Source organism: Lonchura striata, chromosome 14 (assembly GCF_050655825.1).
Source record: "Lonchura striata isolate lonStrDom1 chromosome 14, ASM5065582v1, whole genome shotgun sequence".
Classification (NCBI taxonomy): domain Eukaryota; kingdom Metazoa; phylum Chordata; class Aves; order Passeriformes; family Estrildidae; genus Lonchura; species Lonchura striata.
In genome coordinates, this window is record NC_140716.1 from 749,449 (window position 1) to 769,804 (window position 20,356).

The 20,356-nt window shown below is 56.0% G+C and overlaps 1 protein-coding gene across 2 annotated transcripts; it reads left to right on the plus strand.

The window, feature by feature from the left end:
- The first annotated feature begins 1,968 nt into the window (after nucleotides 1-1,968).
- SCNN1B (sodium channel epithelial 1 subunit beta) lies at nucleotides 1,969-17,895 on the plus strand. 2 transcript variants are annotated; one of them, XM_085591941.1, is made up of 13 exons: nucleotides 1,969-2,095; nucleotides 7,352-7,670; nucleotides 8,740-9,133; nucleotides 10,338-10,531; nucleotides 11,759-11,862; nucleotides 12,296-12,459; nucleotides 12,894-13,001; nucleotides 14,645-14,762; nucleotides 15,303-15,378; nucleotides 15,565-15,622; nucleotides 16,031-16,092; nucleotides 16,462-16,537; nucleotides 16,872-17,895. In XM_085591941.1, the coding sequence occupies exons 2-13, from the start codon at nucleotides 7,360-7,362 to the stop codon at nucleotides 17,229-17,231; spliced, it is 2,025 nt and encodes a 674-aa protein (XP_085448067.1). In that variant the 5' UTR covers nucleotides 1,969-2,095; nucleotides 7,352-7,359; the 3' UTR covers nucleotides 17,232-17,895. The 2 variants fall into 2 exon arrangements, with proteins under 2 accessions (XP_085448067.1, XP_031361979.2); XM_031506119.3 differs by lacking the exon at nucleotides 1,969-2,095 and adding an exon at nucleotides 2,202-2,323.
- Nucleotides 17,896-20,356: the final 2,461 nt, after the last annotated feature.

Sequence of the window (20,356 nt, forward strand, 5' to 3'; positions counted from 1 at the left end):
GCAGGGACAGGGACAGGGACAGGGACAGGGACAGGGACAGGAGCAGGAGCAGGGGCAGGGGCAGGGACAGGGACAGGGACAGGGACAGGGACAGGGGCAGGAGCAGGAGCAGGGGCAGGAGCAGGGTCAGCCTCCCCGTGCAGGGATATTTTTGAAATGTGGTGGCTTGGGCAGATGGATTCACTTTCAGGGCTGATTTTCCCCGTGGATCTGGTGTCCCAGCTGTATTTAGCTGCTGTCAGCAGTGCATCATGCCAGCACAACACACTGCTGGGAAAACAATGCCTGGGATGCAGGGGAGCTTCCTGTGGTGTTTCAGCTGTATTTTCAGCAGGAGGCTTTTGTTATGAAATAAACTTCCTCATAAACAATTGAGAGATGATGGCAAGTCAAGCCAGCTCAAGGTCATTTGTCTTTGCTGGCTGCACAGCTGATGTTCCGAACCCTGGAACCAACACCACCCGCTCCATTTCCAGGCCAGAGCTGCCAGGGCTGGTTACAGACATTGTTCTCTGGGAGAGCATGGCCAGAGCAGGGCAATCACTGTGACAGGACAGAGGAACCCGGCAGGTCCTCGTCCATCAAACCTGCTCATTCCAGCTTCCCTTGGAGATACTCCTCAAACACAACCCCACATTCCACTCCTGACACAATGGCACAAGGTACACTTGTGCCAGTTAAAAATAAAAATCCCTTTTGTTCCCAAATAACAGAACACGGGGACATTTGGGAAAGTCTGACCAAGTCCTGATTGAACAAGAATCTGCCATTACCTCTCCTAGCAAGAGGCAATCACTCCCCTGTACAATGCTCTGCCCTTAGCAGTGATTTATGGTTCCAAGGAGGTTTGTACATGTTCACTGTTCTGTTGGGAGGAGCTGACGTCTCCCACTTTGCTCGAGATGCTCAAGATTTTACCCACAAATGTGTTTGTACAGCTGTGCTGGGCCACACTGGGCTGGCCCTGGGCTAGGAGAACACAGAAAATGGGGGGCATGTCTCTCCAGCCCCCTGAGGGTTTCAACAGGAGTCAGCCTGCAAGACACATAATACTGAGATTAAGTCATGAAATCACAAAGCACATGCTAATCACCCTGAAAATCACCCACGGCTGGGCTGGGAGGGCCCCGGCCCCATCTGAGCTGCTGCCTCCCAGCCCTGAAGCAAATGGAAGAGCTGCTTCCATGTTTAGTTCATTCTGTCATTTTATTGAAGCAGCACTCATTTCACCTGGAAAGAGATCGTCAAGGTCCAGATAAGTCCATTGGTGCCACTGAGGCAGAGCTCTGCCCCTCCTATTTGAAAATCAGTATTTTGTCCAGTCCACACTTGACAGGCTCGGGGTGTTCAAACTCCTGCCAGGAGAGTGCCCAGCAGCAGGCAGGGGAGCAAGCAGCTGTGAAGGGATGCTTTTTATGGAAAAAAAAAATTAACATAGAACCAAAGAATCATTCAGGTTGGAAAAGCCCTCTAAGATCATCGAGTCCAACCATTTCCCCAGCACTGCCAAGGCCACCATTAACTCTTGTCCCCAAGTGCCACATCCTCATGGCTTTTAAATCCCTCCAGGGCTGGTGATTCCGCTACTGTCCTAGGCAGCCTTTGCCAAGATTATAAGATTTTATTCTTACTTTAAAATAGAAAAAAATATTCTAGGATCTTTCTAAAACAGCTTATAAAACTATTTTGAAACCCTAATGCACCTCACCTGCATTTATTTCACCCATGCCAAAAGCCTGGCACCAGGGGCAGGTGGCACCAGGGAAGACAAAGCAGTGAGGTGATGGGATGAGGGGGAATGGCTTCCCGCTGCCAGAGGGCAGGGATGGATGGGATATTGGAAAGAAATCCTTCCCTGGGAGGGTGGGCAGGCCTGGCACAGGGTGCCCAGAGCAGCTGTGGCTGTTCCTGGGTCCCTGGCAGTGTCCCAGGCCAGGCTGGACAGGGCTGGGACAGCCCGGGACAGGGGAAGGTGTCCCTGCTCAGGACAGAGGGTGGAACGGGGGGAGCTCTAAAGGTCCCCTCCAGCCCCAGCCGTGCCAGGATTCTGCGTTCCCAAGTCCCTTCCTGCCGGGTGATTCCGAGATTCTGCGAGGTTCGTGCCCCCGGTGCCAGGCTGCGCCAGGCGGCCCCGGCCCGCCGAGCCAGGCGGCGCTCCCGGGGATGCGCTCGGAGCGAGCCCCAGGAGCGTCCCGAGGAACCGGGACCAGCCCGGGAGGGGCGGGAGGCGGGCCCGTGCGGCCGGGGCGGGCCGGGGCGGGCCGGGGGCGGCGGCGCCGGTGCCGGTGTCGGCGGGAGCGCTGCCGGACCGCGCGGGCGGCAGGTACGGGGCAGCGGGGCCGGGGGCGGGCCGGGGCGCGGGGCCGCTGCTGGCCGGTCCCTTCGCTGCGAGGGCATCTCCAGCGCCCTGGGCATCCCCGGGCAGGGTCCGGGCCGAGGGGAGCGGCTGGACCGGGCTGCTCCTGGCGCCTTTCGCGCTGCTGCGCGCCTGAGGTCACCGACCGCTGCCGGCTGTGCAGCAGCGGGGCAGGTTTCGTGCTGGGCAGGGATTTGGGGTGTACCCGGCGTGCGGCAAGGGGTACTAATTCGGATTTAACTTTTATTTACACTGGGGTTTCCTTTAATCTCCCTGATAAAAGAGAATGGGAGCAAACCGCATCTTCCTGGAGTAGTTCAGTGTTTGGTTTGGTACTGGAAACGTGCCATCTCCCCCAGGACGGCGCTCCCAGTGAGGCAGAGTGCTCGCAGCATTCCAGGGGATGGCGTTGTGCTCTTGGGGGTTTGCTCCTCTTACTGTCCCAAGCAGCAAAGTGAATTCAGCAATGTGACCTGACTGGCACATGAGGAGCACGGCTTGTGATTGTCCCAGGAGAGAGAGGGAGAGAGGGACATCACGGGAACCGCAGGATCATGGACTGGTTTGAGTTGGAAGGGACCTTCAAGCCCACTTCCCTGGGCAGGGACACCTTCCACTACCTCAGGCTGCTCCAAGCCCTGGGCACCCTGTGCCAGGGCCTCCCCACCCTCCCAGGGAAGGATTTCTTTCCAAAATCCCATCCATCCCTGCCCTCTGGCAGTGGGAGCCATTCCCTGGGTCCTGTCCCTCCATGCGTTGTCCCCAGTCCCTCTGCAGCTCTCCTGGAGCCCCTTCAGACCCCGGCAGGGCTCTGAGCTCTCCCTGGAGCTGCTCTTCTCCAGGTGAGCACCCCCAGCTGTCCCAGCCCGGCTGCAGAGCAGAGGGGAGCTCGGGGTTGGGCAGGAGAACGGGAGCAGAGTGCCTGGCACCCGGCACAGAGTCAGGCCAGCGCTATCTGAGCTCCCAGACTGTAAATAAATACTCCTGAGCGCTGCCCGCTGCCGCTGCCCGCTGCGCTGGAGACCCGCAGGCGCCTGCGTGGGCTGGAGCCGGGCGCTGGAGCTGGCACCGAGTGCCCTGGCCACTGGCCCTGCACAGCCCCAGCAGCAAGAGCATCTGACCCCACCTTGAGACAGGCTTTTCTTGCTCTCTGACACGTGGCTGCTCCACTTTTCAAACTGCCAACCTGTAAACTTATGAGGTAATAAAAGGAATTCCTCTTATTTGCAAAAATACCACTAGAAACTGTAGATGTCTCCTTTGGAAAACTAGGCTTTTCCCTCAGGGTTCAGGGGAGATGGCAGGTGAGCAGCTGGTCATCAAAGAGGAGTGACTGGTGTGTCCCAGGAGAGAAAGTGCTGAGCAATCACGGTGTCATCAGCTGGTAGTGTCAGCATGGTTTGCAGCCCATATCTGACCCTGGAGCTTCCAGGAGTGGGCCGAGTTTTGCTCATGACTTTATTTCCTTCGAGTGGCAATTGCCCTAGGAAAACCTCAGAGGAGATTCGACAGAGTCAACAGGATCATTTCGTAATGTGGGAGTCTGATGTCACTGTGAGGTGGAGGAGTTTCACCCAGGGTGATGCTGGGATGAGGCAGGGCTGGACTCAGCTGCTGGGACAGGGAGGAAACGTCCCCAGCACAGAGAAGCCCCACTGGAACCAGGAGCAGGTTTCTCCTAGGATGGCTTTGCTCATCACAGGGATGCACGTGCTGCCAGGAGAGGGGCCCTGGCACGCTGGGGCCACATCTCATGGCCCTGGCTCAGCTCCAGAAGCCCGTTCAGCTGAGCCTGCAGTGACCAGAGCAGCCTGGAGCAGGGCACAGCTGTAAAGCAGTGCTGGCTGCCCAAGCCACCTGCAAAGGGTTCGGGGCTCTGAGTCTGTCGAGGGGTGGCACTCTGTGCCCCCAGCCCTGCTCAGCCCCTGCTCCATCGCTGCTCCTCTTCGTCCCTCTGGAGGGGCTGTGGGAAGGGGACACAGCTGTCAGTGCACGGATGGAGAGTGGGTCCTTACACCCCTCATTTATCACCTCTCTGCTCAGGTGCAGCCTGCTGATGGGGCAGAGCTGGACCTGCTCCAGGCTGGCACCAAACCTGGCAGCAGCCCTGTCCCGAGCAGCTCTGGCCCCCGAGCTCTGAGCACTGTGCCAGGGAGGAGCCCCCTTAACAGGGCCTTGGGGTTCACCTGGGCAGCTTCCAGCTGTCAGTGAGGAAGAAGCCTGTTTGGAAACCTTTTTGGAAATAAAGGGAAGAAGAAAACTGTTAAAATGAGAATATACAGTGCAGAAAAGTCATCCAGGCATATTCAAATGTGGGTTTTGCTCCTTGCCACTTCTTTTATCCCATATAAAAAGGAATAATTTCTCCCAGCACTGGCAGGTTGATGAGTGACCCCAGAGACTGGCACACAAGTGGGGTCTCCCTGTGGCGGGAGCCAGTGGTTGGTGACAGCAGGGACAGCGAGGGCACGCAGCTGGCAGCACCAGCCAGGCAGGGGCTGGAAATGGCAATCTAACCTAAATCTGTTATCGGAGCTCTTAAAAGGCAGAAAATATTTCCTTGCCTGCCTCACTGGGCTGGGCTGGGCAGAGCTGGGCTGGGCTGAGCTGGGCTGGGCAGAGCTGGGCTGGGCTGGGCTGGGCAGAGCTGGGCAGAGCTGGGCTGGGCTGGGCAGAGCTGGGCTGGGCAGAGCTGGGCAGAGCTGGGCTGGGCTGAGCTGGGCTGGGCTGGGCTGGGCTGGGCTGAGCTGGGCTGGGCAGAGCTGGGCAGAGCTGGGCTGGGCTGGGCAGAGCTGGGCTGGGCAGAGCTGGGCTGGGCAGAGCTGGGCTGGGCTGGGCTGGGCTGGGCTGAGCTGGGCTGGGCAGAGCTGGGCAGAGCTGGGCTGGGCTGGGCAGAGCTGGGCTGGGCAGAGCTGGGCTGGGCAGAGCTGGGCTGGGCTGGGCTGGGCTGGGCTGGGCTGGGCAGAGCTGGGCTGGGCTGGGCTGAGCTGGGCAGAGCTGGGCTGGGCAGAGCTGGGCTGGGCAGAGTTGGGCTGGGCTGGGCTGGGCTGGGCCGGGCTGGGCAGAGCTGGGCTGGGCAGAGCTGAGCTGGGCAGAGCTGGGCTGGGCTGGGCTGGGCTAGGCAGAGCTGGGCTGGGCTAGGCAGAGCTGGGCTGGGCTAGGCAGAGCTGGGCTGGGCTGGGCTGGGCTGGGCTGGGCAGAGCTGGGCTGGGCAGAGCTGGGCTGGGCTGGGGCAGCACCTCGGGCTCAGGTCACTGCTCCCTCTCCCCGGGTACCTGCCCAATACCCAGCCAGGCTCTGGAGCAGCTGTGCTCCCTCCATGAGCTCAGCACCCCAGGCAGCAGCAGGAGGAGCCTCAGAGGCACAGGGTCATGGAGGATGAGGTGGTGAGCTTGGGAGTCCAGGGACACAAGTTCCTTGGGGAACAAAATCTTTTCAATAGGAGTAGAGCCTCGGATCTTAGAGGAGGCAGCTGGGATTGCTCTTCCCAAAGTCCTCTCTCACAGAGGATACCTGCATCTAACACCACAGGTAACAGGCATGCAGTGAAAACCATCACCTCTCCTTGTGTCATGGAGTGAGACTTCAAAATCTGTTTGGTTTACACCAAACTCTCCATGTGCTACTCAGGAGAGCTTGCAGATCTGACCAGCAGATCAAGGAATCAGTATCACCTTTTTTATTCTTGAAAAGTATGAAGAACCACCTCCTTTCACTCCCCGGGGCCCGTGCAGACCTTTGCTGCCTTCTTTGCTCACCTGGAAGCAATGCTGTGTCACTCTCATTCCTGCCCTCCGAGTGCTGCTCCTTAGTGAACTCTTGCTGCATTATTCCGGCACTCTTCCTCCCAGGATGGGGCCTATTCCCAGCATTAATCTTTAACTCTGCTCTCCTGCAGCTTAAATGTGACAAATGTTCTGAGTGGCTGCCTCAGGTTCTTTTTGAAATCCTGCCTCGGGATGTTAAGATTTAGTAACACAGATTCTAACCTTAAAATAGCAGCACAAAATGTTCTATTTACTCACAAAATGAATGCCAAGTATGCAGCATCCCTCACCAGAGTGGGGGAGTGGGGGGGCCATACTGATAACATCTGACAGACAAAGGAATTTGGTGGAAAAAAAACCAATCTGTTGTCCCTCCTCCAGCGGGCAGCAGCCCTGGACAGCATTCCTGGTCCTAGGAAAGGTGCTGCTGCTTCTAGTTCCTCTTCTTCTGTCCCTCTGAAAGCTGGATGCACTCTAATACTTCTTTAAAGCAAAATTGTCTCAGGCTCCACGTGGGGTTGAACCCTGAACGCTGGGAGCCTGAGCTCTATCCGAGCCAATGCTGCGTGTCCTGCTTGGTCCATCTAGTGTTGGCTGAGGCTGGGACAGGGTTCCAGCTGGCTCGGTGTGCCCAGCACTCCCTTCCCCGGGCAGCACCGGGCAGGCACTGCCACGCTGCGGGGCCGCCGCCGCACTGGCAGTCACCCGGCAGGTCCCGGTCACCCAGCTCTGGTGGGGCCAGCAAGAACCCAAAATGTGACAGAAGCATTCAGCACCTCGGAACGGCCAGTCCCAGAGCTCCTCTGTGTCCTCCAGGAGGCCGGCTGCCATGTGGCTGCCCTGGCACGACCTGCAGAGCCTCTGAGCTTCTCCTGGATCACAAGCCCCTGCAGAGCCTCTGAGCTTCTCCTGGGTCACAAACCCCTGCAGAGCCTCTGAGCTTCTCCTGGGTCACAAACCCCTGCAGAGCCTCTGAGCTTCTCCTGGGTCACAAACCCCTGCAGAGCCTCTGAGCTTTTCCTGGGTCACAAACCCCTGCAGAGCCTCTGAGCTTTTCCTGGGTCACAAACTCCTGCAGAGCCTCTGAGCTTTTCCTGGGTCACAAACCACGGCCGTGCCGTCACAGTGACCATCCCTGTGTCCCAGCTCCTGCTGTGCTGACAGCACTGGTGTGGCACAGCCCCCGCTCCTCCTCACAGCTGGCTTGGTGTGTTTCTCCTGCCCACAGGCAGCAGCATGAACCTGAAGAAGTACCTGGTGCGGGCGCTGCATCGCCTGCAGAAGGGCCCTGGTTACACCTACAAGGAGCTGCTGGTCTGGTACTGCGACAACACCAACACCCACGGCCCCAAGCGCATCATCAAGGAGGGGCCAAAGAAGAAATTAATCTGGTTCTTCCTAACACTGCTCTTTGCGTCCCTGGTGTTCTGGCAGTGGGGGATCCTCATCAACACCTACCTCTCCTACAATGTCACCTCGACTCTCTCCATTGGCTTTAAGACCATGAAGTTCCCTGCAGTCACCATCTGCAATGCCAACCCCTTCAAGTAAGTTTTTCTTCTCCCAATTTCCCCATGTGTGCCCTAACCTCTCAGAAACATTGCCAGTGTGAGGTACTGTGAGGTTCCTGTCTGAGATGCCACGTTAGGAGCATCAGTGGAGTCACCAGGTGGCCCTACAAACAAATGAAGAACAATATGATGAGTGGCTAGGGCCAGAGGAAGTTCATCTGCCTGCAAGTTCTCATGAGCTTCATAGAATCCCAGAACAGTCTGGGTTGGGAAGGGACCTTCATCTCATTTCACTGCCTTCCCTGGGCAGAGACACCTCCCACTGTCCCAGGCTGCTCCCAGCCCTGTCCAGCCTGGCCTTGGGCACTGCCAGGGATCCAGGGGCAGCCACAGCTGCTCTGGGCACCCTGTGCCAGGGCCTGCCACCCTCATGGGGAAGAGTTTTTCCTAACACAATTTCAGCCCATATCAATCTAATGAAGGTTTTTACCTCCCTGCAAATTTTCTTCAGCTCGTAAAAGAACCAAATTCAGCTCACCTTTCCCAGCCAGAATCAGTCTTTCCATCTTTTCCCACAATTTCCTTCCTTCCTTCCCCTTCCTCACTGTGAGCATTCTTCTCATTGCTTGTACTCCAGTCTCTAAGAGCTGGTTCCACAGTCCTGTCTGCCAGAAATCACCACAGAGACAGAACTGAATTGTGTTTTCAAAGGAGTCACTGATTTTCATTAGAGTTGCTTTAAATTTATACTTGTTTTAAATCCATGCAAGAGCGTAGCCCAAGGCAAGACACTCTCAGCCAACACAGGAATTGCTTTGGGGTATTTTTTTCTCCATTTGCTAGAGATGTTTTGTGTAAACTGTAGTGAATTACTGAACTAGAACCCGTGTGGCCCAGCACTGGTGTGTTCAGCCCTGCAGCACTCCCTGTTTATCCTCCCAGTGCCCCTCTGCCCAGCTGCAGCCTGCTGGGACACGGTGTCCGAGCTGGCCGGGCTCTGCATGGAGGCTCCGTTGTCCCCCAGGAAATTCAGGAAGGGCCAAGCCAGCAGCCTGGCAGGTGAGCTGCCAGTGTCCCCAGCTGGTCACTGCTCCCTGTCCCGCAGGTACTCAGAGGTGAAGCCCCTGCTGAAGGAGCTGGACAGGCTCATTGAGGCGGCGCTGGAGAGGATCCTGCAGCCAGGGAACAGCAGCGAGAACGGGTCCGTGCCACTCAACCTGGAGCTCTGGAACCAGATCCCCCTGGTCCTCATCGACGAGCACGACAAAGACAATCCCATCATCCTGGACATCTTCGAGACCAACCAGACTGCTGCAGCCAACGAAACTGCCATGGACAACAGAACCAGTGTGAGCAGCGACACTGCTGAGGGCCACCAGCTCTTTGGGGGCAACGAAACCATGGACAATGAAACCACTGAGGGGAACCAAACCACTGCTGCACCTGGCCCAGGCAACACCACGTCAGAAGAGAAGAAGTACAAGCTGGCAGTGAAGCTGGTGAGAGGAGTCCCAAAGTGGAAGTGGGCAGAGATGAGGGATGGGTGCCTCGGCAGGGATGCAGCGGGGAGATCTGTATCTTCTCCCCACCAGCTGCCCATGGCCACTCTGCCCTGTCTGGCTGTGCCAGGTCTGGGGACTGCCTGTGCCCAGACCCAGCCCTGCTGCAGGCTGAACCCAGGACAGAGCCAGGATAGCTCCTGCAGGCTCCCAGACGCCTTCACCCCTTCCTTGGGTCAGGCACCCAAAATGCCAGGGAGAATCTGTAGCTGTTGCCCCATCCCTTTCCTGCTGCAGTCTGCAGTGCAGAGGCACAGGGTGGACCCGGAGCCCCTCACCCCTGCTCCCATGGAAGCTCCAAGGACCCTGCCTGGGCAGACCTCGGAGGCTGGGAAAACTCCAGCCTTAAAGAATTGGTCCAAAATGGACACGTTCTGTTAACTTGTGGGGTCACCCTGGGGATGATGTATGACCTGCCCAGCAGAGAAATGTCCCTGGGGAAGGACCCTGTAATGACAGCCAGCTCAGTGTGACAGTGAGCTCGGTGTGACTGTGAGCTCGGTGTGACAGCCAGCTTGGTGTGACAGCCAGCTGGGTGTAACTGTGAGCTCAGTGTGACTGTGAGCTCAGTGTGACAGCCAGCTCAGTGTGACAGCCAGCTCAGTGTGACTGTGAGCTCGGTGTGACAGCCAGCTTGGTGTGACAGCCAGCTCAGTGTGACTGTGAGCTTGGTGTGACAGTGAGCTCAGTGTGACAGCCAGCTCAGTGTGACAGCCAGTTCTGTGTGACAGCGAGCTCAGTGTGACTGTGAGCTCGGTGTGACTGTGAGCTGGGTGTGACAGCCAGTTCAGTGTGACAGCCAGCTCGGTGTGACTGTGAGCTCGGTGTGACTGTGAGCTGGGTGTGACAGTGAGCTCGGTGTGACTGTGAGCTCGGTGTGACAGCCAGTTCAGTGTGACAGCCAGCTCGGTGTGACAGCCAGCTCAGTGTGACTGTGAGCTCGGTGTGACTGTGAGCTCGGTGTGACAGCCAGCTCGGTGTGACAGCCTCTGGGTGTGTCTGCAGCCTGTAGCTCCCTCAGGCTGAGCCTCTCCGTGCCTGGGAGCTGCAGGCAGGGCTGGCATCCAGGCGAGCACATGGGGAGGGGGTCACACCGTGTCCCTGCTGTCCCTGGGGCTCAGGGCTGCCTGCTGTGTGTCCCCAGTGCAGCCAGCAGGGCTCTGACAACTGCACCTACCGGAACTTCAGCAGCGCGGCGCAGGCGGTCACCGAGTGGTACATCCTGCAGTCCACCTCCATCCTCTCCAGGGTCCCGCTGCACGAGAAGATCAGGATGGGCTACCAGGCAGAGGACATGATCCTGGCCTGTCTCTACGGGGCCGAGCCCTGCAACTACAAGTAGGTGCACACGAGCTCCCTGCTCCTTTTCGTCCCTGCAGGAATGAACAGCATGCAGGTTCCTTTCTCTTTTTAAGGTATATATCAGCTACTAATGAGATTGCTGCTGAGTCTCACCTCTCACAACACTTCCCAGAGGTTTTCTGGATGTAATCCTGAAATGTGTTCTTTTGGAACAGTGCTGGCTGAGTTAGAGTTTTGGATGGGCTGTTTTGCTCGTGACATATCAAGACCAGCAGCACCCAGGGTATGCAGTGGTAACCAGGTGCTGAGTCAGCAGCATGGCCCCCAGTTACAGCCCCCTCCCTTTTGCACAAGGCTCTGAGAAATGCATTTTAGCCAACTTTGTTTGCTATGAATCCCAAGTTCCCATCCTCAGTGCTGAGGAAGGGGAGTATCAGTGCTGGGATCTCCCATGCGGGAAGAATGAAGTCTGAACTCAAATGACTTCAGAAGGCTAATTAATTACTTTATTAAACTATATTGTATCATATATTACACTATATTACAATAACAAGAACTATCACTAACTACCTATATCACTAACTAACTAACTAGAAAACCCATGACTCTCTCCTGAGAGTCCCGACACACACGTGGATCCAATTAGTCAATGAATCCAAAACACCATCACCAGAATCCAGTCAAGCAATCACCTTGGGTAAACAATCTCCATACCACATTCCACATGGGTACAAACAGGAGCAGTGAATGAGATAAGAATTGTTTTGATTCTTTTTTCTCTGCTTCTCTCAGAGCTTCTCTCAGGAGAAATCCTGAGAAAGCCAAGTGTCTCTCTGTGAATACCACAGGGGAGCACACCGAAGCACCCCAGGCTGTGGGGAGCCCTGTCCTTCTGCAACAAGGGCAACCAAGAGCTGTCATCAAAGCACGAGCTATAATGCCAGCCCAAACCTGTAACCACAGCTCAGACTGAGCAGGTTTTCCTCTCACCTGTGTGACAAATGTTCCTCTCCATCCAGCTGAGCGCTGTCCCCAGGGCCATGTCCCAGCAGACGCCTGTACCTTGCCTTGCCTTTTTTCCAAAAACAGATGGATTGAGGTGCTATCAGCTGTAGTCCCTGTGCTGATAGGAACACCTGTGCAGGTATTCAGCAGATGAGGCAATGGGAGGTGAACCCCAGCACAGCTGGGCCCACCTTCTGCTTCATGTCACACCCCTTTATCCTCCTGAGAGTCACAGTTTTCTGTGTATGATTCTTCCAGGAATTTCACCCAAATCTACCACCCAGACCATGGTAACTGCTACATCTTTAACTGGGGCATGGATGAAGAGGCTCTGAACTCTTCCAACCCTGGGGCTGAGTTCGGTAAGGGAGAACTCTGTGGTGGAGGAGGGGACTGGAGGGGCAGACCTGAGGTCTCTGTCTCTTGGAGCCCATTCTGTCACTCAGGACAGTTTTATGATTCCTCTGTCCCTGGAGCACTGCAACGGGGGACAGATGCTATCCAGAAGGGGATGAGCCCCAAAAGGAAAATGTGCCACACAGGAAAAAAGTGACTACAGACACATAGCTGAATGGCATCCTCTAGAGTATTGAAATGTCTGAGGCAGCACCTGACTGCTCCCAGCTATTGCCATTCTGGGCATTCACCACCATAAGTGTTCCTGCACAGGTCAGGCTGCCACGGCAGCCAGACCCTGGCTCATCCCAAGGAACAGGGAGAAGAAAATAGACTCCCTTCTTTCCCCAAGCCTCCCCTTCCAATACAATTCCTGTTGTGTTTTGCCTGGTGTCCCAGGGCTGAAGCTGATTCTGGACATCAGCCAGCAGGACTACATTCCCTACCTGTCCTCTGCCGCTGGGGCCAGGCTCATGCTGCACCAGCAGAAGAGCTTCCCCTTCCTCAAGGATCAGGGCATCTACGCCATGGCTGGGACAGAAACCTCCATTGGAGTGCTGGTGGTATGTGTGGCATTCCTCGGGAGCAGATTGTCTGAGAATAATGTTATCTGATGGGACCAGAACCAAGTTTGCTTTAAGTCTTGGCTGAACTGGCTCAAACCAAAGGAGACAAGGTACACACCTGTCAGGGGCTGGAGCGCTTTATGGAGGATTTTATGTAACTGTCCTGGCAAAGTGCTTTATTGGGGCCGGAATCCTGGGCTCAGGTCGTGGGTGTCTCTTTCTGCAGCGTGTCAGAGAGCACTTTCCCAGCCCCGAGCAGCCTCCCTGCCTGGATCCTCCTGGGGCAGGGGCTGCAGCCTCCTCAGCTCTGCCACCACTGACTTAATTTTTAGCAAAGCCAGTGAGGAGCCCAGAATTGCAAAGCCTCTGGAAAATGGGCCCAGGGACCTGTGGAGAAGGAGAGCCAGCCTGGTGTTGGGGTTTCTTTCCAGGATGAGCTGGAGCGGATGGGTTATCCCTACAGCGACTGCACCGTGAACGGCTCCGACGTCCCTGTCCAAAACCTCTACAGCCAGTACAACACCTCCTACTCCATACAGGTAAAACAGCCTTTGAAATCAAAGTACACTCTTCAGGAAAAATCCTCAGAGCAGTTAAATCTGCCTATCACTATCATGCAGGGTACTGGGGAATCATAAAATCACAAAATCTTTCAAGCACATCATATCCAAGTGTCAACACAGCACCACCACTGACAAGCCATGTCCTCAGGTGCCACATCACATAGTTTTTGAACACTTCACCACTGCCCTGGGCAGCCTGTTCAAGTGCTTTACAACCCTTTCCACGAAAAGTTTTTCCTAATATCTGATCTAAGCTCCACATGGTTCTGTAGGAACAGTCACTGGGGCTCTGGGGAACTTCTGCTGAGACAATGTCCAAGTGAGCCTGTGTTTTGTGTACACAAGTGATATTTACCCCTGACAGGAGATGAATACAAAGGAGAGAGTCTCCCTCTGAACACTCCTGCGATCTTTAACTTTTTTCTCTTTGGGGGAATCAAGTAATTTTTCACCCTGAAAATGCAGCTGGTTTGTACAGGAAGGGAAACAGCCCTTTGCTTCTTCATCACTCTGAAAATTGGATGAGAAAGTTGAGTGTCAGTAAACCTTACATCTGTAGAAAATTGGAGAGCCAACAGTAAGCGCAAGTTAATTTGTAACAGGCTGTACTGGAAAGAGAAGCAGCTCTTGAGGGTGCGATGTGATAATAAGGGAAACACCCAAACCATTTGGGGTGATTCACAGATGCACCTGGAGATCAGGCGAGCTTTGGGCTGGCAGTGGTTTTATATTTCTACCTTTATATAATATAATAACAACTGGACCACTTTATCCAGCTTTTAAAGATGCTTGTATAAGGTTTAAGCAAACACTTGGGAGGATTGCATTATTCCCTAGAAGTGCAAATGCTGACGGAGTTCTGTGCCCATGTAACGCCACTTCAGAGCCCTCTCAGCAAAACCATCACTGCCTGACTGCTCTGCACCCTGTGGACCTTTCCTATCACACAGAAATTCTCTGCTTGTCCTACCCACAGCTGTTAAATTTAATTATCTTCTCACAGACTTTGCTATTGCTTTGTGCTGCCTCACGCAGAATCGCACTCCAATCTCTGGTGATGAACTTCACGCCTCACCAAGCTAATGGCAGCCACAATCCTCCCCAGGAGAGCAGCACCTGCACAAAGATCATTCGTATGGCTGCTCTTTGTGCTGAAGGATTTGGAAGTTCCTGGCCCTTTGTCAGTGTTGTGTAAAGCTTGGAGAGCACAGCCATGTCTGCGGTGGAAGAGAACATTTGTATTCCCTTTTGCAAGTGTGAATATTACTTCTGTGAAGCCCTAAAATAATTGAGAAATGAGCAGTTTCTTGTGTGAGTGGGAGCAGGTGCTGAGCTCCCTCCATCTCCTCCCGAGGTCTCACCCAGGGCCAGCTCCTGTGAGTGGCTTTAAAAACTCCAGAGCCCAGCAAGGCTGGGAGAGGCTCTGGGCAGGGACAGGCTCTGGCAGCCCCCCTTCCTCTGCACCTCCTTCCCTCTGTCTGCAGCCCAAGATCTCCTGCTCAGTGCAAGAGAGGGGATTCCTGGGGGCAGAGGGGCTCTGGGAGCCGCTGCCAACCCCGAGCTCCCGAGGCCCCAGCCCAAGTCTGAGCATCCCTCTTCCCTCCCCTCTTCCTCCCCAGGCCTGCCTGCGCTCCTGCTTCCAAACCCACATGGTGGAGATCTGTGGCTGTGGGCACTACATGTTCCCTTTACCTGAGGGGGTGAATTACTGCAATAATGAGGATAACCCAGGCTGGGGTAAGAGCTGCTGGGGGTTCTGGGGCTCTGCTGCTGTCCCTGCAGCTCCTGCACGGCTGCTCCCTAGGGGATGTGGCCACCTGGGCCAGTGCTGGGACCAGGGGCCAGATCTGGGCTGGGCTGGGGGCTGGGGGCTGGGGGAGCCCTTGGGCACCAAAGAGAGAGAGAACACAGGCTACCACTCCAGGCCTCTGCACCCAAAAATTTTGGGTCCCCGGCAGGGGCAATGGAGGGTCTAGTGCTCCCCTGGGGTAGCACAGCTCTGTGCTGGCAGAGCCAGGGCTGTGCCAAAAGCACCAACCCTGGGCAAGGCGGCTCTATAAAAACTGTCTTCAGAAACTGACAGTTTATTTTTAAGTTATTAGTAAATTGTCTGAATGTTTTGCCCAAGTTTCTCAAGGAAATGGAAGTTGAAAGGGAAGATTGCAAATTTGTGCAGAATGGTCACGCTTAATATTTATTTTGATAAATGAAACTGATATAACTCAGTAACTGGGTCCTTATCTAAACAGATACTTTTATTTTGTTTTCACCAAACAGCATATTGCTATTCCTCTCTGAGATCCAGCATAAAACAGCGTCAGATCTGCATTGACTCCTGCAAAGAAACATGCAAGTGAGTACCTGAGCCTGATCTGGTTGCTGTGGAGGTAGAGGGATCCTTCACTTTAACTCCCATCAGTCCTGACTTTCCTAAAAGGGCAGCGAGCCCTGCAGGGCTGGTTTGCTGTGTGAGAACTGAAGTTCCAGAGACTTCAGAGGAGGGGGAATCTCCATACTAATCTCTCCCTCTTGGCTCCAGTGACACGCAGTACAAAATGACCATCTCCATGGCGGACTGGCCTTCAGAAGCCTCTGAGGTAAGCCTGGCTCCCTGGCTTGTAACAGACGCTGGTGGCTCCTGTCCCTGGCTGTTGTCAGAGCTGTGTCCAGCTCAAAGCAGCTCTGCTGAAGTCCGGGTATCCACACGCAGACCAGCAGCAGCCCCAGGGCATGAGGAGGAGGAGGGACCCCCTCAGTGCTCCTTCCTCCGGGCTCTGTCCCAGTGCCCAGTCAGCCCAGAGCCCACAGGCAGCAGGGGCTCCCCGCAGCACAGGGGGGAGCAGCCAGTGCCCTGCTGAGGCAGAGCTGCCCTGCATCCACAGCAGCCCCCTCCACCTGCACACGGGGCCGGGGCTGCCTGGCAGCGGGCACGACACCCGCAGGGCTCCTGCTCTTCGGGAGCACTCGCTGCCTCGACTCTTTCTGAACAGATTTTATTTTCCTAGGACTGGATTTTCCATATTCTGTCTTATGAAAGGGATATGTCAACAAATGTGACTCTGGACAGGTGAGTGAAAGGAACAACCACTTTATCTTCTCTGCTGAGCCTGTTAACATCAGCCTGACACGAGCCTTGGCGCGGGGCCAGCGCACGTGGGTGCGAATGGGCAGGGAGGACGAGGTTTGCAGCCTGTTCACCTGGGACACACGAAAAGCAGATCCAAAAGGCACTTCATGCATGTCCCCGGCTCTCCAGGGCTGCAAACTGGGTCAAATTCAGTCATGCAGTAAAATCAGCATTAAGGACAGTTCCAGTGTCATAACGTTTGTCACTTCATACTGATGTCTTGGTGTCTCTCTGTCCCTCGGTCAGGCTGGAGCAGAGGTGCAGGGCTGACAGCCAGCTCCTCATGGCAGTGGGTTTTGTTCTTTACAGGAATGGGATCATCAAGCTGAACATTTACTTCCAGGAGTACAACTACCGCACCATCTCGGAGTCAGCTGCCACCACGGTGAGAGCCCATCCCAGCCCTCCTGGCAGGGCAGGCACAGAGCCAGCCAGCTGGGACGGGCTCAGTGCCCTGGGGCACAGTCTGTCAGTCCCTCGGGGCTGCTTTTTGGCACACCTGCTGTAATGGAGTGGATGAAGCCACCTCTGCCTGGTGGCTCACAGCCCTCCGTTCCTTCCCCTGCTTCACCTCCCATCCTCATCCCAGCCCTGCAGGAGGGACCCAGAGCACAGGAGGGGCAGGGGCATCACCCACATCATGGCACACGGGTGGTGGATCGGGTGGGGCACATCTGAGGGGCTCCCCTTCCTCAGCTCACTGCACTCTCCTCCCACAGATCGTTTGGCTGCTGTCGAGCCTGGGAGGACAGTTTGGGTTCTGGATGGGGGGCTCGGTGCTGTGCCTCATTGAGTTTGGGGAGATCATCATCGACTCGCTCTGGATCACCGTCATCAACGTGATCGGCTGGTGCAAGGGCCTGAAGCAGAGGCGGGCGCGGGCGCGGTACCCGGACGTGCCCCCGACGGTGTCGGAGCTGGTGGAGGCTCACACCAACCTGGGCTTCCAGCACGAGGCCGTGGGGGCCGAGCCCGGGGCCCCGGCGCTGCCCCCCGAGCCCGGCACGCCCCCGCCCAACTACGACTCCCTGCGCGTGCAGCCCCTGGACACGCTGAGCCCCGACACGGACCCCGAGTGACCACAGGGTCTGCCAGGGCTGACACGGACCCCGAGTGACCGCAGGGTCCTGTCAGCCCTGACACGGACCCCGAGTGACCGCAGGGTCCTGTCAGCCCTGACACGGACCCCGAGTGACCGCAGGGTCCTGTCAGCCCTGACACGGACACCGAGTGACCGCAGGGTCCTGTCAGCCCTGACACGGACACCGAGTGACCGCAGGGTCTGCCAGGCCCGACGCGGACACCGAGTGACCGCAGGGTCCTGTCAGCCCTGACACGGACACCGAGTGACCACAGGGTCTGCCAGGGCTGACACGGACCCCGAGTGACCACAGGGTCCTGTCAGCCCTGACACGGACACCGAGTGACCACAGGGTCTGCCAGGCCCAACGCGGACACCGAGTGACCACAAGGTCTGCCAGGGCTGACACGGTCACTGAGTGACCGCAGGGTCCTGGCAGCCCCGACACGGACACTGAGTGACCGCAGGGTCCTGTCAGCTCCAGCCAGCCACCGAGTGACAGCAGGGTCCTGTCAGCTCCTGCTGGCCACTGCCAGGCTAGGCACTTGCTGGGCAACTGTCTGTCTGCCCAAATTCAGAGGGAAGGAAAAGCCCAAGCTGTCCTCTCCTATGACTGATTGCTGGGAGGAAGCTCTGCCTAATAAACCCTGCAATAAACCTCACAGAGTCAGGCTTTGGCTTCAGTGTGTAGAGCTTGTGAACATCAGTGTTGCTGTAAAATCATGTCACTGTTTCTTGTCACCAGGTGGGTGGGAAGCGATTCCCAGTGAGCAGAGCAGGGTGGTGGCAGGGAGAGGAGAGGACAGGACATCCTGACAGTGGATGCAAGGCCATGGCCTGGTAGATCACAGAACCCTAGAAGAGTTTGTGTTGGAAGGGACCTTAAAGACTGTCTCATCCTATCCCCTTCTCCAGCGCTGCAGAGATGTGGCACAGCGTGTGCCACAGCTGTGCCATGCCATGGAGCAGAGCCTTGGGATGGGACCAAAGCTACCTCTGACCTCTGAGTCTGCAGAATCTCCATTCCCAAACAACTACACTGGAAACTGAGCTCTCCCTTCACTGCTAGGGCCCCTGGGTGCCCTGTTGTGTGGCTGCCCAGGGTTTGTACCACCCATGGTGCAGGTGGACACAGCGGTTGGTGTGTGCCAAGAACACGACTCCACAGAGGCTCAGGTGGCAGGAAGCACCAGCCTGTTTAATTATCATTCTTGCCATAATAAAAAGTTGATCTAAAAGTTGCATTTCTCTTCCCTGCTGGCAGTGAGGGTAGTCCAGTGCTGGCACGAGGTTGATGGCAGCGGCTTGCAGGGAGGAGAACACGGGGTGCTCACACTGACGTGAGGGCAGCCGGACCTCTGTTGGTCCTGGAGGGGCTGAGCTGAGTGGGGCAGGGAGCTCACCTGTCCCAGCTGGTTCTCCCCCCAGGAGCTTTCCCAGGAACCCATCACAACCCACCAGGACCAGCCTCACTGAAGTACTTCTGTGAAAGCTCAAGAGGAAGCACAATCCTGTGGTTAAACCAGAACATGATGTTCTGGGCACGGTGCCCAGTGCGGGGCGGCTGCAGAGGGGGATCCAGGATCCTTCTGATGGCAAGTTCCCCAAGCACAGGGAGCTCTGGGGCAGAGGTGTGGGGCTGAGCATGCCCAGGGTCCCTCCAGCCCCTTGGCAGTGCTGGAAATGGTGGGCCCACATGCTGCTGAGCAGCAGCAGCAGGACAGAGGAACTGGGGGACGATGTGGGGGACGAGGTGCCACCAGCACAGCTGACTCTGCCCCAAAAAAACAGAGTTCTGTGTTCAAAATTCACTGACTCCAGAGTCAGGGAGTACCCCCTGAACATGTCCACACTCTGCCCCAGCCCTTTCTCCCCCAGCTGGTTCTTGTTTGAAGGGAGGACCAACAGCCCCCAGCCACACTGCTCTGTGCAGAACCACCCCACTCAGGCAGAGCCTGAGCTCAGCAAGCCCCTAAACCCCCAGAGTGCCAACAGGGCACGACAGGCAGCAAAAACATCTGTAAAGACAGAGGAATCCAGCCCTTACAAGCTGTCCTGGACTTCTGTCTCCTGAAAGGAACGTTTCTGTCTCTGGGCCCCACAAACACACAAGCACAGCCTCCTTTCCCACAGGAGAGCTCTTGTGTAAAGTGATAGCATTGATTCCATATCACAGCTGAGTGGGAACCAAGGACCTGACACCCTCCCCTCCTGAATCAATGCTCACAGTGCCATCCTTGGTAAAGGCCTCCAAGGGATAAAACAGAAAAACCAGAACACACACAGCATATTTCTTAAAACATGGGGAATGCTGAGAGCCCAAGTTCTTGCATCTCCTCTCACATGCTCACCAGCAGGTCCCTGGGATGGGCAGCAGGTCCCAGGCTGCTCACCCTGTCCTCACAACTTCAGCCCCAGCTGGCTGCTGGCCCAGGCCAACAGCAGCAGACAGGGACCAGCCCCAAAACCCTCCCCAGCTGCACTGGGGCAGGGAAGGGTGGGAGAGGCACGGCCGGTGAGCTTCACCCTCCCCAGAGCAGGAGTGAAGAGAACAGAGTGTTCCTGCAGGACAGGGACAGCTCACCATTCCAGTCACAGCTGGCTTAGGGAGCTGCCTGACACCTCGTAAAAGTGGGAAGTGTCTGCAGCGCTTGGCTCCAGCCCTGTCCCAGCCCGGCTCTCCCCAGCCGGACCCAGAGCAGCCTGAGCCCAGCTGCAGCAGCTCAGACTCAGCTGCCATTCCAGTTTTGGGAGCTCCCTGTACTCTGCCCCATTGTCTCCCAGGAGAGCACACTAAGGTTAGACCAGCTGTTTCAAAAAAATCTATATACAAATGGCAGTAATTCTTCAAGGAAGCACCACTTTCCTTAAATTCCTTACAAATTTAATGGCTTTCAGTAGAATAGTGAAATTGCACCAGGAACAACCTACAAAGCTGGTTTTATTCTCAGGGCCAAGCTTTATCAAGCCTCAACTCTCAAGAGACCCTTCCTAACCCTGTACTTAGGACAGCCCTGAGTAGTGGCCACTGCCTACAGTAGCCCCCTCTGTGCTGCATCACCTCAGACACAGTAGATTAAACTCTCTGAAAAAGCTGCCACAAAGGATGAACTCTACAGCACC

What these genes read in the sequence shown, in the direction of transcription:
- SCNN1B (XM_085591941.1), top strand. Translation starts at nt 7,360, where the DNA reads ATGAACCTGAAGAAGTACCTGGTGCGGGCGCTGCATCGCCTGCAGAAG. An exon ending in TGCAATGCCAACCCCTTCAA is followed by an intron (nt 7,671 to 8,739) that starts GTAAGTTTTTCT and finishes CCTGTCCCGCAG; the next exon opens with GTACTCAGAGGTGAAGCCCC. An exon ending in ACAAATGTGACTCTGGACAG is followed by an intron (nt 16,093 to 16,461) that starts GTGAGTGAAAGG and finishes TGTTCTTTACAG; the next exon opens with GAATGGGATCATCAAGCTGA.